This window comes from Prionailurus viverrinus, chromosome D3 (genome assembly GCF_022837055.1).
Source record: "Prionailurus viverrinus isolate Anna chromosome D3, UM_Priviv_1.0, whole genome shotgun sequence".
NCBI lineage: Eukaryota > Metazoa > Chordata > Mammalia > Carnivora > Felidae > Prionailurus > Prionailurus viverrinus.
This window is the reverse complement of record NC_062572.1, coordinates 75575342-75592962: the sequence shown is the minus strand read 5'-3', so window position 1 is coordinate 75592962 and position 17621 is coordinate 75575342. Positions and strand designations below refer to the sequence as shown.

Genomic DNA, 17621 nt, shown 5'->3' with positions numbered 1-17621 from the left:
AAAATCAATTGTTGGCCTTTTATTATGTAAAACTGCAGTGTTCCTCTTCTTGTAAAAAAAAGTTTCTCATTAATTTCTTTAACATTGAGAATTTTAAACTGCTTCCCGTATCTTAATATTAAACGATCATCTGGATTTTACATTTCTAGTTTTGAAGATTCAAAATTATTGAACTAAGTAATTTAGTTATCAAAAGCTTTTTTTTCCCCTGGGGAAAAAATCAAAGGGGCATTCTTACTGTAATTTTTATTGTTAAAGTAATTACTGTTGTTTATATTTATTTATGCTCTTATCATTCCAGAAAAAATATTTGAGGTAGCCAGTAGCAGATCATTAAACTGTATATCTTTAAAATCAAGAAAACTTAGATCGAATGAAAAAAAATGTCTGAAATTCAAATATTAGAGACAGTCAATTATATTTTAAATGTGCCTGAAGAGATGCACTATTTATTGGTGGTAATCTGTTCTGTTGCCCAGTCCCCTTTCAGGAATATTATTGCCCTTCTTGATTAACCCCCCATTTCCTTTAAGAAGTTTTCTTTGAATAACCCTGTTCTAAAGGGATAATAAATACTAGTCATTTACACATGTTTTCTAGTTGCTTGTTATACATCAGAGTTCTCCTGACTGGCTCCCAATGACAATTCTAGAGTCCTAGGTTTGTTTGCTTGCTTGTTTGTTTGTTTTTTATGTATCAAAGCACCTAGCCTTGTGCTAGCTAAAATCTCTGCTGTGCATTACATTAGTGAAATATTGCTGGCTGGTTTTACTTAAAAGTTTGCCCTGTGTGTGAGAGAGGGGCAGGTACTTGAATGGATAATAGATAAAGAAGTGGTTGATTGGACAGAGGCATTGACAATTTGAACACTTATTTTTTTTTCATTTCAGTCTGTGTCACAGAGTCATAGATTTGGTAATTATTTCATGTGGTTGCTTTTAGTTGAAAGGAGTTAGGGCATATGTTTTTTTATTTTTTATTTTTTTTAACATTTTATTTATTTTTGAGACAGAAAGAGACAGAGCATGAACGGGGGAGGGTCAGAGAGAGGGAGACACAGAATCTGAAACGGGCTCCAGGCTCTGATCTGTCAGCACAGAGCCCGACGCGGGGCTCGAACTCACAGACCGTGGGATCATGACCTGAGCTGAAGTAGGCCGCTTAACCGACTGAGCCACCCAGCGCCCCAGGGCCATATGTTTTGACAGAAAAGAGATAATTCATGCTTTTTTTTTTCACCTTTGTAAACGGGAGCTGGGGTAATGATTTTACAGTATACCAGGGCAATGATTCCTGTTCAAAACCTCACCAAATTGTAAACTCACTATTCGTAACAATTCTCTTAGCAAGCAGAAGATGAAGGCATCTGTTTCAAGCACCCAGGGTTAAGCTGATGCACTAAGCACAGCATAGAGTTCATCTTGTACTCAAGTTAACATTAGTAGATCTCCTTTACTAATACAGAAATTTGATCTCCAGATTCCTTAGACTGTAGGCAATTTGGAAGGACATTCCAAATTGACCAAGTGCTAATAATTCTGATTTGGAATGAAAACCCTAGCTAGATCATAGCCCCCCCTTTGTCCCCATCCAGTCATGTAAAATCTCTCCCATCTTTTGTCTCCCAGTGTATAAGATGGGTGAGATGGTTGACTTCTTGGATAGATAATCTGTCTCAAAGTGATTCTTTTTTTAAAATTGTTTTTAATATTTATTTATTTTTGAGACAGGGAGAGACAGAGTATGAACAGGGGAGGGTCAGAGAGAGAGGGAGACACAGAGTCTGAAGCAGGTTCCAGGCTCTAAGCTGTCAGCATAGAGCCCGACACGGGGCTCAAACTCACAGACCAGGAGATCATGACCTGAGCCAAAGTCAGAAGCTCAACCAACTGAGCCACCCAGGCGCCCCTGTCTCAAAGTGATTCTTAACTAAGGTAATGAAAACAGAAAGTCTTTATAATTTAAAACACTATGAAGATACTAACTTTCTATAATGATCAATCATATAATTTTACTCTCTTTTCCACTGTTAAGTTCAAGCAAAGAAGGTATCTAGAGAAGTACATATCCCCTTTTGTGAATTGTTTCTTTGACCATTCCTCTGGTCTTTGTAGTATCAGTTAGAACCTTGGTCTTACTGGCTTTTTATTCTTACTTGGTTGGGTCTCTACTTTTGAAAGTGTCTTTCAGCTTTTGTTTGACACAACTTTCTCTCTAATCCCTCTTGCTTCCTGGGAAGGAACATGTACTTAGGAATGATGGCTCTCGGGCCATTGTCTGTGCTTAATATAGACAAATTCGGCCCTGAAGACCTGGGATTGGAGGGACAGGAATAGCACTTTCAGGTTGCGCAAGTTCCAACTATAACGTAACTGGCATTTTTCTTTGGTCGTGTTTTCTCTTCTTGTAAAGCCCTCTCTGTACCCTCATAACTTCTTCACTTTTCTCGCATTCTTTCAAAAGTGACTTCTTGAGAAAAGATCTGAGAACTCATCATGTTGAATTCTCAGCTGCTAGCAGAAGATAACATTTCCTGAGATGGAGGATGATTGGAAATATGTTGAAAAATGGGTTTGTGACCATGGGACTTTTTCCAGGGATATAGGTTTTTACCCCTCATGGTAATGTTCATTGATTAAGGTCTGCAGCATTGAAGTCACTTGTTTATCCCAGTGGTACCCAAACTTATTTGAGCTTACATCCCATTTTAAAAGACAGATCTATTAAATAACATCCAATGGAGAATATCAGCTCTAGTCTTTAGTCATCAACCTATAAACTTGAGTTCAAAAGGAAAGGGATGGGGAATATTCTTAGAACCCTTAAGTACGGACCATTATAGATCATTGTCTTCACCCCTCAAACAGAGAAGAGTATGAAAATCTGTTTTGGCAGAGCAATGAATGTTTATTTTATGATGTTATTCTTAGTTTGGCGTGTATCTTGTGTTCAGTGTGTTTATTCATTCATTCATTCGTTCATGCATGTACTTAGTCACTACTTGAGCCTGTTTCATGCCCAGTACCACACAAACACACACACACACACACACACACACACACACACACACACAGCACACTTGCACATTTTTTCATAATATTTGTTTAAACCTTGTTGTTTCTGCGGTCAACTATATTGAACAGGCCTTCTTAGCATTCAGTTGACTATTGAAGAAACAATAATCAACACTGGAATAAACCTCAAATTGATTTCTCTCTTTGTTTTAGAATCCTAAAATTTGTTTTCATCTGGAAGATATGCTGCCCTCATTTAATTGACGAAACAATGCTTTCAGAGGTCACAAAGCTATTTATTGGCGTATTTAACCAACACTATTTTGATGTTCCAGCACCTCCTAAAGAAACAGTAGGTGTCGTCTTAAAAAAAGCACATAACTGGTTGCCAAAGAGAAAAAATAGTGTTGAAATGGGATGTGATCTGTTAGAAATAATGAACAATCATGAATTTGATGTGATAGCGGTAGAGATAAAAATAATTCAGTTACATCTGTTTAAGGTTTAAAATAAGTAGAAATAATAATTAATAGAAATTAGAAGTCATGTTCTTCTTAACATTACCTTTAATTTCCAGTGAGCAGTCAATAAATAAGAGCTTGGAAACAAATTGGGTAGGTGTTTGGAACATATTAAAGAGTTGTGATGCACTTAACATCCACAGTCGTTTATGTGTGCCAATCCTGAGCCTGGTGAGGAAGCCAAGTCCCATGTGAATAAGTAACATAAGGAATGTAACCAGGAAGACGTCAGGTTTCACCTGGACCAAATTTTGTGCAATTAAGTGTTTCAAGAGATCTTTAGCCAGGTGTAACTTAATCAGTTTAAGGCATTCTCAGCTAGGGCCAAGGTACTCAGAATGTTGGCAGTGGGCATTCCTGTGATATACCACGTTGAAAGTAATAGCAAACATACAGTGTCTGCTCACTTCGTGCCAAGAGCAAGAGAAATGCAGGTGTAAAAATAAAAAGAAGTATTTGGAGCCAGAGGCTAGTACACACAGGCGGAACTATATTAACACTTCACTTGAATGCTGTAAGAAATAATATGGTGCTTTTTATCAGTTTAGTGTCCTGGTATTTAGTCCTGGGTCTGGTTTCACCGCTAAATGCCAATGTAACTGGCAGCAGATTACTTCACTTCTCTCTGACTTCAGTTCTGTTGAACAAAAGTATTGATACCTGCTGCTTCTTTGCTCGGCTTCATGCCTGGAAGACAGATGAATGGTCCTCCTGAAGCAGCACATCGGAGCCTCCTTTGTGCCCCCTGGACTGTGATCACCTTGTGTTCTTCTCTTTAGGCAAAGAGGCATTCTGTTAGCCCCCTGGCTGCAAAACGGTCAGGGCATATAGATAAGGGACCCAGGATTCACAAAGCTGGGTTTTGGTAGGAAGTCCATGAACACCCTGGAAAGAATTCTTAGCTGCTAAGAGATAATGGTGGAGAATGGTAGTTACAGTTCAAACTCTGAAACTGAACTACGTGATTTTGCCCATTTTGCCACTTAACTAGCTATGTGACTTTGAGCAACTTACTTAACCTTCTCTTAGATTCTTATTTGTAAAATTAAGACAATAATACAACAGCAGTGTTAGTGTACAGACAAAATGAGTACATGTACTTTTTTTTTTTTTTCTGGAATAGTGTCTGGCATATCCTAAGTACAGTGTTAGCTATTTTTATCATCAACATTATTTTCTCATGCCAAGTGTGACAAGAGCTTTGGTCTGGTAGGCATTGGGACCAGGTCCTTTTCCACTTCTGGAGGGTGTTAAGCTATGATTTTACTTCTTTTCTTTGTTTCTATTTGGTAACTCCTGCATATATTACTGAGATGGTTATAGGATAATAAGTGGAAACACCTTAAAATCTCCAATGTTTTGGGGCACCTGGGTGGCTTGGTCCGTTAAGCATCCCACTCTCAATTTCAGCTCAGGTCATGATCTCACAGTCGGGAGATCAAGCCCTGCGTCAGGCTCCGTGCTGATATCGCAGAGCCTGCTTGGGATTCTCTCTCTCCCTCTCTCTCTGCCCCTCCCAAACTCTCAAAATAAATAAAAAATTTAAAAAACCTCAAATGTTCTGTATCTATGATAGATCTAGTTTATCATATGTATGACTTAATATCTATTATATCATAACAGAGTAAGCCAAATCATACCTCTCCCGGGTGTTTAACTATCTCAGGTTTGCAATGATAACACCTTGAAAATCTTTCTAAAATAATAGAGCACTATGTAGATTCAAATTACAATAATATTATTGTACAATTATTAGTAATTCTTAGTGCTTTTTTAAAAAATTGAAACAGGATTTTTTTCCTCCCTTGTAAATATTTACACATGTCAAAGGCTATATAGATTCCCTTTATTTTTAGAGTTTGAAATTTGATCCAGAGATTTGAAAAATATACTACAGCTAGCTATATAAAAAAAAAATAAGAATATCCTTGCCTTTTTATTTGAAGAAAAGAAGGAATAAGGTAGAGCTGCCTGCCCATAAAGAACACCAGGTTTTTCTTAGCTCCTGGAAGGGAGGCAGGGGTTGCATGCAGGAGGCACGCTTAATACTGGGTCCAGCTCACTTTTGCACTGTATAATCTCCGATCTCGCTGCAGAGGGGGTGCACTTGTAGGGAAAGGCATTGCTGCGGGCCACCCATGTCTTCATGCTTATGCAACTCTGGAGCCTGAACCCTTAGGGATCACTCAGCACCTCCTTCTCCTTCCTGTGGCTTTCTTTTGGGTCTTTGTGATGTCTTCCAGCTACAGAATTTGATTGGTAAAGATACAAACAAAGAAAGGAATTAAAATTCTCACAATTTTACTACTTCTTAACCTGGAAAAGGAAATGTGGTGGCTGAGAAGAGTCAAACTCTTGGCTGTAATTCATTTATAGGATTTAGCTTTAGATTTAATATACTGATCTGATCATGCACAGATCATCAAAACTCAGCTGACATGTAGAAAATGGAAAAATTATATGTGATGTTTGTGATGGAATGTATAGATGTATGTTCAGAGTAATTGTGTTCTTAAATATATTACATACTCAGGAATTTCTTTTAGGGGGATCATATATTCTCTTCGTGATGCAATATGACAGAGTGAAAACAGGTAATTACTTGTTAGTGAAAATAAAATAGGAATATCATATACATTAATGGTATGTTTCAACACATTTCGATAAATGTGATTTTTTTTTTTTACGACTACCAATAAAGATAGTTTGTGGAATAAAGAAACTCTTCTTAGTAGGAGTTATTTTAGGGCATTTAGAACTATTTGGTTAATTCCTATAAAACTTTCAAGTGATTTAGATGGCCATAAAAGCTTCACAGTTTCAATAGCCTACACCTCTGAATGTTTCCATTTATTTATACCCATCAGTTTGTCAATATACTGCAGACATTCATGTGTTATCTCTAAATAGATTTCCTATTTATGTGACAACAATGCAAATTGGCTTTTAACCATTACCTGGAAATGAAGTAGGATTTCTTCCATTGGTAAATATTCCTAGACTTAATGTATGTATTGTTCTGAGAATATATCACGTAAATAATTTTTATTCCTATAGTTTGCTGTTGGTTTTAGTTTTTTGCACTCTTGGATTATTTACTACCTGACTGTTATATGCCCTTGAGCATTATTAACTGCCTTTAAACCTTATAATAACTTACTCAACTCCGTTATTTGAATCTGTTTATTAACCTTTTATGCCATTTTATTGCCCATTAGAATATTTAAGTTATAAAGGTAGAAAAGACTTTAGAAAGGAGAGTGCCAAGGGGACTGGATGCAAAGTCAGGGGCCCTGGGCTCTGTCCATTAACCTCTTCCTTTGCTCATTTGTAAAATAAGGTCGAAAGCATTTGAGCTTTAGAAATATGATGCTTAGAGACAGGACAGAGGACAGCAGGTGAAAAGAGAAAGGAGAAGCTGTAAAAAAGTCAAATAAAAAGATTTAAAAGAAAGAAAAAGTATTAAAAATGAAGAGAGAGTAGAAGAGAGGGACCCAATTACCAATAATGTGAAACCACATGATCAGAAAAACTTAAACATCTGTTCAACTTTTATCATCTAGAAAAAGTGATCACACCATGTCTAACTATAATTCCTTTGCCAAAGACACTAAGGGCCAAGGACAGAATTGCAGTTGAAGAATTTCTTCTGCTTCCTACACATCCAGAAACCGAGAGTCACAGATACTCTTGCCTCGTGTCCCACTTGGTACAATTTGCAGGAATTTTGGCAGATGGTTCTAAAAAGGACTTTAAAAAATATGTAGTAGTACAAGGAACTCTAAAAATAATAAATAAAACTAAAACGTAAATATCCTGCCATTCAGTAGCATCAACATCACCACCCTCTATATGCTACGTACTAGGGATACCTAGAAGTTGCTTCTGTAGCTAGTCCACCAAAGGACTTCTAGTTCTTGCAGCCTAGAAAGAATATCAGTTCTTAAATGGGCTGGCATTATTGTAATAGGCAGTCTAACAGAGGGTGACATGTTACCCAGGAGGGTGTGGCCCAGGAGGACTCTTCACAGACACGCATGGGTCTAAACCAGTGCTCCCAACAGAACACTCTGCCGTAGTAGGAAAGTTCTATGTTAGTGATATCCAGTATGGTAGCAGTGACCACATAAGGCTGTTGAGCACTTGAAATATGTCTAGCATGACTGAGGGAACGGATATTTAACTTCATGTAATTTTAATTAAGCTTAATTCAAATAACGACATATTACTAATGGCTAGTATACTGGATAGCACTGTTCTAGACACTTAAAAATAGCAATAAGCAGTGACTAGGACTTAACAACAAGATATAAATAATAATACCATATATTGAGCGCCCACAACAGATTAGGAATTATGCTTGACGGATATTATCTCTAATGCTCACAAAAAGAGTAACTTCATTTCACAAAGGAAAAAATTTGAGGTTCACGATATCACCGTCCAGCTCACAATTAATTGTGAGAGCTGGAATCTGAACCCAGTTGGTCTAACTCCAGAGCTGGATAATTTCTACTATTATGCCAAAGACTTTTCTACACTCTCTGAAGACTCTTTCAAGTACATCTTCCCCTTGGTTTATGGATCAGTTAGGAACATACCTTTCACTTGGTCACATGGCACGATTACAGAGTCCATATTAACTCTTCTGAATGTGGAGGTATCACTGCCCTGAAGCTTTCTTTTTTCTTCCTGTGTGACCCATGTCTTTCAAACAATATTGTAAGAGTTGAGAGTCTAGCCCAGTTGTCTGAGTAGTGAACTGATCTACCTTTAAGTATGTTTCTCCATTAGATGCTGGGAAGCATCAAAGCATATGCCTAGGTTTGTGAACATCACACACAGCACACTATAAACTCTTGTCATTTGCGTGTTTCACTGTCACAGTTTAGAATATTTATAAAATCTTCCAAGGTCTAAACTACTAAGTGAACCCTGCTAGCACTTGGGCATCTGAGGCATAATTCTGCTTTATTTTCTACTCATTATGGAGCATACAGCAACTCTCTTTAAGGGCCTGAAAGTCTGTTAAAATTCTGTGTTCAGATGGTTCTTGCAGAATCCCAAAGGGGTAGTAATGGTAAGGAATTTAAAGGTACATTGTACTGCCCAGTGGTTATCACCCAGCCCCACTCAGTTGACACACCTCGTGACACATGGTCTGTAGCCACTTCTCTTTATCCCCTTAAAATTTAGCTTCCCACTTCAGGAAGCAAGTAACATTAATATGTATTGGTTTTACTATGAACGTGCCTTATCACGTTTTACTTTCTTAAAAGGTAATTATGAAACCCCCATGAGAATATTTCTATAAAGTATGGTCAAAGTACAGCCTTGTTGATAATTTAAAATGTGTTTTTTGGGGGTGCCTAGTTGGCTCAGTCAGGTAAGCATCTGACTTCAGCTCAGGTCATGATCTCGCGGATTGAGGGTTCGAGCCCCAAAAATCAGGCTCTCTGCTGTCAGCAGGGAGCCTGCTTTGGATCTTCTGCCCCCTTATCTCTCTGCCATTTCCCCCAACCCTCTCAAAAATAAACAAACGTTTAAAAAAATTTTAATGAAATAAAATATCCCTTTTTGCCTTGTAAGAGCAAGAAATTGTGTTTGTTTTTTTTAATGGAAAGAATATGGACTGATGACCCACTTAAATCCTGCCTTTACCAGTTAGTTGATTGTTAATGTAGAAAAGGTGGCTTAATGTTCCTAAGTCACATTTGTTCAGATAATCAACATAATAGCAGCACTATTATTCAACTTTTCAATGGCATAAAGCTAGTAAATTTGTGGCCTAACCACTGAGGAAGCTACAGAGCAGAGTGAAAAAGAAAGAAATCCAAATTTAACTTTTTTTCCCCTCTTTCTACAATGGAAGATTTTATTTTATTTTTTAATTTATTGTCAAGTTAGCTAACATACAGTGTAAACAGCATGCTCTTGGTTTTGGGGATAGATTCCCGTGATTCATCACTTACATACAACACCCAGTGATCATCCCAGTAAGTGCCCTCCTCAATGCCCATCACCCATGGGGGAAGGGAAGGGGAAAAAATAGTTTCAAACAGAGAGGGAGGCCAACCATAAGAGACTCTTGAATGTGGAGAACAAACTGAGGGTTGATTGGGGAGTGGGAGGGATTGGTTTTCTTTTCTAATAGGCAAAAGTTCTATTTAAAAGAAGGTACTGTATTATTTCTTTGATGACTGAGCAAAGGATAACCAGGAACATTGGATGGAACTGCTAATATAATATAGTAATACTTCTCAAAGTACAACAAAAACCAAATACATAGTATGAAAATGTTTTTTTTTAATTTTTATCAGTGCAGGGATTAGTGTTATCTAGAGAGATTTGTTAAACTCAGATTTCTGTATGCATGGTTTTGTTTTAAATTCGGAAATGTAAGAGAAAACATAATGGTGCTAAATTTGAACATAAACTATACTTTGCCACTAGTTTGCCATGAAGCTTTTATTCAACAAGTAGTTCACTAAAAGAGCTGCAGCCTATGAGCTTTGGGCCAAGTTTCCCATTTCCAATTTTGCCACCGAAATTTCACACTTCTTTGGTTACTCTTGTGGGAGGAATCAGAATGCCAAAAGTCACCTTGATCTAAGCGGCCTTATCAGAGAAAAACTAAGTATAGATTTTTGTTTCTCGTTAGACTTTTCTGATGTTTCATAGATAGGGTCACTTCAATATACTGAACTAGAGTTTGGGATTTTTATTTCATTTTTCATTGGATTGATTTTTTGGTGTTAGTCACTAAAATGATTCTAACTATTTGAAGGTATCTGGGACGTTTGGCATTGTTCTGTTATATTAAAGATATATATATTTAGTTAACAAATCATCTTTCTAGTTACCTAAAATAGCATAATTAAAATCAGTTGTATGTGAGCTTTTCTTATTGAATTTAGTGTCTCTATTAAATACATTATTGAAACCCATACCTTGAAGTCTTTTGATTGAGAAATTGGCAAAATAGTTGACTGAAGTAAAAATAATGAAGCAGCTTCCTGGTCATCCAGGTTACTAAAGATGAAAATATTTAGGATAAATTGAAGTATGAGCATTATGATCAATCTGTTTTCATAAATATCATCTTACACCTCTACCACTATTTTTAAAGAAAGTAACCTAAAATAAAGTGCCACTGATAGTTGTGCATGTAGGGCAAATTGCAGATCTTGAGCGGTTGCTTTGATCATTCCATTTTCAAATTTCTTATCATTAAAATGGAGGAGGGGAGCTGAACTAAATAAAAGTATAGGTGTGCCTGGCTGGCTCAGTCAGCAGAGCATGTGACTCTTAATCTTGGGGTTGTGAGTTCGAGCGTTGGGTGTAGAGATTACTTAAAAATAAAGTCTTTGAAAAAAAAGTACAATAGTTCTGTGCAAGGTGTATTTATATAAACAGTTCTATAGGGCACTTTACCTTAAAGGTCATTTGAAGTGGGAAAGATGCCTTTTTACCATAAACAATGGTCCATTTCTTGTTAATAAGATTTTCATCTTATATGAAGAGTCTTGGGGTGCCTGGGTGGCTCAGTCGGTTAAGTGTCTGACTCTTGATTTTGGTTCAGGTCGTGATCTCACAGTTCATGAGTTCGAGACCCGCATCGACTCTGTGCTGACAGTGCCTGTTTGGGATTCTCTGTCTCCCTCTCTGCCTGCCCCTTGTTTATGCAGGCAGTACTTAAGAATTTTGAATAAATGATCTTATTCTTAGATCTTTGAACTCGATCATAATTCATAGTCCAAGTAGCCTCCTTATACATGAGTAGAATTACCAAAGATATGTCCTTATCTCCCAGAAGAAATATCAACCAATTCTGCCCAAATCGGGAAAAAAGGTGAAACTTGTTAGGTGCCATCACATGGTGTTGACATAATAATATACATGACATGTTTAAAGTTAATGTAGTAGCATATAATTAAAATTAAACTATATAATCCTAGAAGAACTTATTTCAATTGTTTTCAAATACAAGATGGTTTAATAATGTGGGTCACAGTTTATTTTCACTTTTACAGTACATACATTAATTTCTGAAACTTGGGGTGATACGTAGTACACTTAGCTTGTATTAATACCAATGGCCAAACAGCTGTCTGGCTAACAGCCTGTACTGTAGATAATACCACAGAGGCGATCTGATTTTCAGTTTCCCCTTTCTCTAGATAGTAAGGTTTCCTTCATCTTGGTATCCTACTCTCAAGACCTCCTCTAAATACATTCAGTAGCATTTCCCAAACGGTTTATTAGTTGTATAGTTCCCAAGAAAATGCTGGGTTTCACTTGACAGAACTTTAGGGTATTGATTTGCTTGGGGGTTCCTGGGTTAAGGTTTATTCTTTGTCTCTTAGAGATAATTGAGAAGATTTCTTCCTTTTTGTAAGCTCTGTGGAAATAGAAGGAAATAGACATTTATATATTTAAAATGTGAGGAGAACTAAAAAATAAAGTGAAGTATAGCCCATGTAATATGGGGCTTATATCCCTCTATGACTTAGGAAAATTCCTTGTTTCCTAAAGCGTGCCTAGGTTTTTCTGGTTTGTTTTTGTTTTGTCCCATCTCCAGGACCTCCCAATTTTCAAGGGCACTGGGGGGCATATGTAGCATTTATTTGATGTATGTATGTGTATGCATATTTTGCCACATCTGTCTCTGCGGACCTATCCTTTGTGAAATCCTAAACCTTGTATTAATGCTTAGTTTGTGATTCATGGTGTTCTGAGAGCAATTATATAATTTTTCTTAGGGTGTTTATTCGATGTGCACTGTAAAAAAAATGGGAGTATTTTTTGGTAACTCTGCAGTTGCCTTTTTATTGGTGAATTTCTCTTTCTTTTGCTGTGACCTGTGAATATCACTGCAGGCTCTCTGCCAATTTTGTGAGCCTCTGCCTGCTTCAAAATGGAGGCAGGAAGGTATCCATTTTCATCAAGAGGATGACAGTGTTTCAGTCTCTCCGACCATCTGGAGAGAGGAACTTTTGGAGCAAAAGAAAATAGGGATTTAAAAAAATTATATTTAGCAGAAAAGGCAAGGGGGGAACCAATTAAAGTTAAACTATACCTTATGAATTTATGCTTTTCCACTATGCTCTCTTCTTTAAAGGAAACCTAAACAAGAAAATACACAGGCTATTTTTATAAAGGACTGGTTCTCCAACTCTCATGAGTATTAGTAAACGAATGTTCGGTAAATTAGGATTTTGGCACACTTTTTTTAAGTTTATTGCACACACAAATATAATAAGAGCTATAAAGGAGTGCTCCCCCCTCTTCCTGTGTACATGCTGATTGTTGGTGGTCTATGTAGATCTGGGCTTTTAATGGTCTTTTTTCATGCAGCTCTGCAAAAAGCTGACACTATGGGAATTTAATATTCCAAGATGTATTTGTCACTTTCTGTGGTCTGGATAGTGTATTCGTTTTCTGGGTCTCTGTCTCTTTCTCTCAGAAGTAAAAATTTTAATTCAAAGTTCAAGTAAAAGGGAGAGGCTTGACGCATGCCCTTCTGTTTTCACCTTTCATGTGCTCAGAGGCTGTCTATGTTTAAAAACAAAAAAAAAGGATGCTTGGACAGGACAGCCCTGTGGGCATTATATAATACATTTAACAAGACATAGTTCGCGGTATTCTTGCCTACGACTGGAAAATATCCACCCCTCCCGCCCCCCGGTTTTCCAGTCACACAAATATACTCAGCATTTGTTGGTGGTGGTGGTGGTGATGGTTTTTCTGTATTCTGGAAGGGGTAGTGTTCTAGGGTTTGACAGATCTGGGATGGACATGATAGAAATTTAGCATTTAGTGCCTGCTTCTTCTCAAGTAATGGACCTTGAGGTGCTTTGTTCAATGCAGCAAGGAAAACTAAATTGTCTCTCCTTCCTCAGGTCTATGCTCCATCAGCAAGCACTGCCGACTACAATAGGGACTCGCCAGGCTACCCTTCCTCGAAACCAGCAGCCAGCACTTTCCCTAGCTCCTTCTTCATGCAGGGTAAGATGCTGCCTCTTCTGCGGGGAAATCCACTGGGCAGAATCTCCCCAGGTCTTCTCAGGTCACGCATGGGGCAAAAGACTGCTGAACGGATCCTCAAGAAAATGGAAAACTAGGCAAGCAGAGAATATTGAAGGCCATGCTCTTCTTAGGAATTGAATTCGTTAAAAATGAATCAATTAATTAAAACTCTACTAAGACTTATTTTTTTAAGTTAAATCCCCTTGAGCAATGATGAGTTTAGATAAAACTGTTTGGCTTCACTTAGAACTGATGCTTTGACGGGGATGGTCTTCCTGACGGATCATTTCAGCGTCTTCACTCCCCCAAGAAGAACGTATGTGTATTTTTGGAAGTGTTTTGGTTCAGTGTGTATTTTGAGCATCCTGGATGTAGCCAGCTGGGAACAAATTGTCCTTATGTATAACTTCATATAAAAATTTCAGCCACTTATTAATTTACAGGTAAGAACAAGAGTCCCATTTAAGGTGAAGCAAACCTATCTGAAGACTGGAGTATGATTTCATTACACAGTGAAAGCTCCATCCCAACATGCAAATTGATTTTGGGTAAAAGACCCAGCTTTTTTCCCAGACAGTTTTAGAAAATTACAGTTTCACAGTAGATAAAGTATATTTACTTTCAGTTGTGCAGTTTATTGAATGAACTGTATGTGGATGTGTGCCCCCTGAGCTTATACTCTTGCCACTGCTGCTTGGAAAAGACCGAGGTGGTTAGAGTGACAGCACCTGCCTGTAAGAATAGACTGTCCAGAGATGCACCTAAGGCTTTGTCCCCAGTAAGCCTGTGACACTTGTCAAAATGTGATGATCTTGTTGCCAAGTTAATACTCTGAAATTCAGACATGGAGTTTGCCAAGAACTCTTGTACCTGTATGCAGAACTTTTAACTCTTCCTGCCTGGGTGTAAAAACCTTTTTTGAGTGTGCCTTGGCAAAGTGCCGTGGGATTTCCTTTCCATGCTAGTCTGGGAAGGGCCATATCATGGGAAGGGGAGCGCCCTTGGAGTAGTGAGACCAAGGGGGGGCAGCTAAGTGTCTCACTTAGCTTACAGTGGACACACTCAAAATCATTCTGATTAAAAGGGCTTTATTTTCTTGTCCTTCAGAGTGTTAGCTTGTTTTAGGTTGTGAGTTCACATGTGAAATTCCATGGAAAATCTATGAAATTGAATTGAATGGGTCTCTTAGGATTGGAGAGAATTTGTTCCACACATAATAGAGCTCGTGTTCAGAAGGGTCCTTTATCTTTGTGACCTGTCCTAGGTGTAACTCACCAAGGGACACAGGGTATGTCACTTCAGTGTGTCCTCTGCCATGACAAAAGCCTTATCCCCGTTTGCTGTAAACAAGCAGCCACTTAGGCATCAGCTCCCCTCTTTTATGACCCACCGGAGAAACCATAGCACTGGTGCTTGTAGTGATTCATCACTCAAAGCAGTTTTTCACCGAGAAAATTGGCAGGATAGATTTCTTCTGTCTGCCTTCAGGAAGGTGCTTGCATAAACTGCACACCGCATGGGAGGTCAGATAGATTAAAACAGCAGGCTCTTCTGGGTAGCAGACCACGCAAAATACAGGGAACAGACTTGGCTTTTCTGCATATGAATGCCCAAGAAAGCAAAAAAAAAAAAAGTTGACATTTATGATGAGCACAATTAATTTGCACACATCTAATTCTATTCTTTCCAAACAACATTATGCCAGATCATGGGATGTGATAAATATTAATTTACTGTGAAAAGCATAATTTATGTAAAGTACGTATTTTTATAAGACTGCACTAAGCAGAGTGTTGTGTGTTAACAAATCCTAAATGTATTTCCGTATACTGCATCATGTTGTCAGAATGTTTCAGGAGACTCTCGTTCAGTGATACACATTCTCAATTTATTTGTCATAGATGCCATCTATTTGAAATGTTAGGGCCTTAACTTCATATTTGAATTTAAGGTGACATCTAAACTTCCACTGTCTGAAGGCTAAGTCTTCAGTACATGAATAATAACTTTTTGAAAGTCCTGGTGTTTTCACATTATCATCGCAGAAACAGTATCCCATCCGGTTCCTGCAGTGAGGGGGGCATATGGTGCCCTGAGGATTCAGAGCTTAAAGAGACATACAGTGCAGGTGAAAGATATTTAGAGACTGGCAGGAGCATATCTCAAACTCACTACTATGTGACCTCTCATTTTTCGCTTGAACTTCCACCCTCTAATTAAAACTCCTGAGTTGTCAAAATCACAGACATGATTTTTTTTTAAGAAGTCTATTGATCATCCCTCCCTGTCCTTAAACTATTCCAGTTTTTGGAATTCTAATTTCTGCGTTTAAAATCTCAGTGAAAGAGAGCTTTGTGGTGTATGGTGGCAGATTTAACTCATGTATTGCTTAAATTTGCAAAAGGTTTTTATTAGACAACACATACAGATGTTAAAATAATCTTATTTTCAAGGAGGCAGAACAGGCCATGCTGTGACCTAGCTGATGGTCCCACATTCAGCTGATGTTCAATAATTTTAGTTAAACTATTAGAAGAAGGGAAACTTTGAATTCAGCAACCACATAGATTTCCACCCCCCCAACCCCCACCGACCACCTTCATCTGAGAAACCCAGCCAAACATTAGTGACCTCTAGTAATAACCTCTAGGCCAGTAGACCCAGAAAAGAAAAAGAATCTATAAAAATGTTTTTAATATGGTGTTAACAAAAAATTAACTTAATGTTGAAAGGTACTTCATATAATGACCGTATCATTTTAAACCTCTTTTTAACTTACGGTTTTATAAAATCCAGAACCTCTCAAAATTGTCTGTAGCATAATATTTAACTTATGATAGGTGTGTACCCTTTCAATGGCTACTGAAGCTTAAGATAGCTATAGAACTATGTGCCAAAAGAAATTTCAGAACTATGTATCTGAGAATCCTGCTCCCTTTAAGTCACAATGCAATTTCAACATTAATTCTATGTATGTTACGAGAAAGAAATCTGATCTCTTAAGTCTGAGATGTTCTTTTTCATTATTACTTATTTCTTTGTATGCTTTTAAAACTTGTGAACTTATCAAGTCTGTAATGTGTCAAGAATTTTATTTTTACCATGAAATTTAGGCACATTTCACTTTTAGTATTTGTAGAAAAAGAGGTCAGGGGACTTCTAAGAAACGTTTTCTTTAGTATTGTTTACCTTGCAGACTTGACATAATTCTACATAGAAATGTATTGCGTTGTTCTTTTATAGCTGAATTTTTACTAAGAACACTGCCTATGGTAAATATTTACATTTGTTTGGCGATATAGAACCACTTGGGAAAAAATGAGGCTGACTGTCTTCTGATGTAATCAGTGAAACAGCACAAAGACGGGTACACAACAGGCAGCCATTTTCAAGTATATGAAAAAACCCTATTCTGTGAGGCAAGGCTGAATGCCTCAGAAAAGTCATGGTGTTCTTTGTCTTTTACAGATGGCCATCACAGCAGTGACCCTTGGAGCTCCTCCAGTGGGATGAATCAGCCTGGCTACGGAGGAATGTTGGGCAATTCTTCTCATATTCCACAGTCTAGCAGCTACTGTAGCCTGCATCCACACGAACGTTTGGTAAGGGCAGATTTACATGATTCTGGACACAACACAGCTAGTTTCTGAAATCTCATCCTCTGTCTTTCCATGCGTGCACACAAGGACTCTGTAAATGAAAGTAAAAGTGGTATACACCCATCATTCTTATATTGTGTCTGTGATCAAAGACCTACCTAAATCAGAACACCTTTGTAAGCCCTTTCTGGATTCTCTTTGCTATTCTTCTGTTCATTGTGTCTTATTCTGTGCTTTCTTGACGACAGTGTTAGGCTCCTTTGGCACATCAAGACACAGTGCATTTGAGTTGCAGAATTTCAGCTATGGTGGATCCTTTGACTTATTTATTTTTTTTATTTGCTGTCTGTAGTTTTGAAGAATATACTGCAGGGGGCAGGGTGACAGTCAGTAGACTGAGAGTAGGTGACCTGTATCTCCCATGGGCTTTTCCACTTCCTCTTTCCGGCTTCTGTCCC

The 17621-nt window shown here is 37.8% G+C and overlaps 1 protein-coding gene across 22 annotated transcripts in view; it reads left to right on the top strand.

Moving 5' to 3' along the window:
• TCF4 (transcription factor 4) overlaps positions 1 to 17621 on the top strand; it is a 351095-nt gene that overhangs the window by 287052 nt on the left and 46422 nt on the right. For all 22 annotated transcript variants that reach the window (XR_007145686.1, XM_047826990.1, XM_047826977.1 and 19 more), the window contains 2 exons: positions 13438 to 13543; positions 17033 to 17166. Coding sequence is in view for 21 of the 22 variants with exons in the window: in XM_047826990.1 (XP_047682946.1) it covers positions 13438 to 13543; positions 17033 to 17166 (240 nt within the window). In the remaining variant the exon portion in view is untranslated. The remainder of the gene's footprint in view (positions 1 to 13437; positions 13544 to 17032; positions 17167 to 17621) is intronic.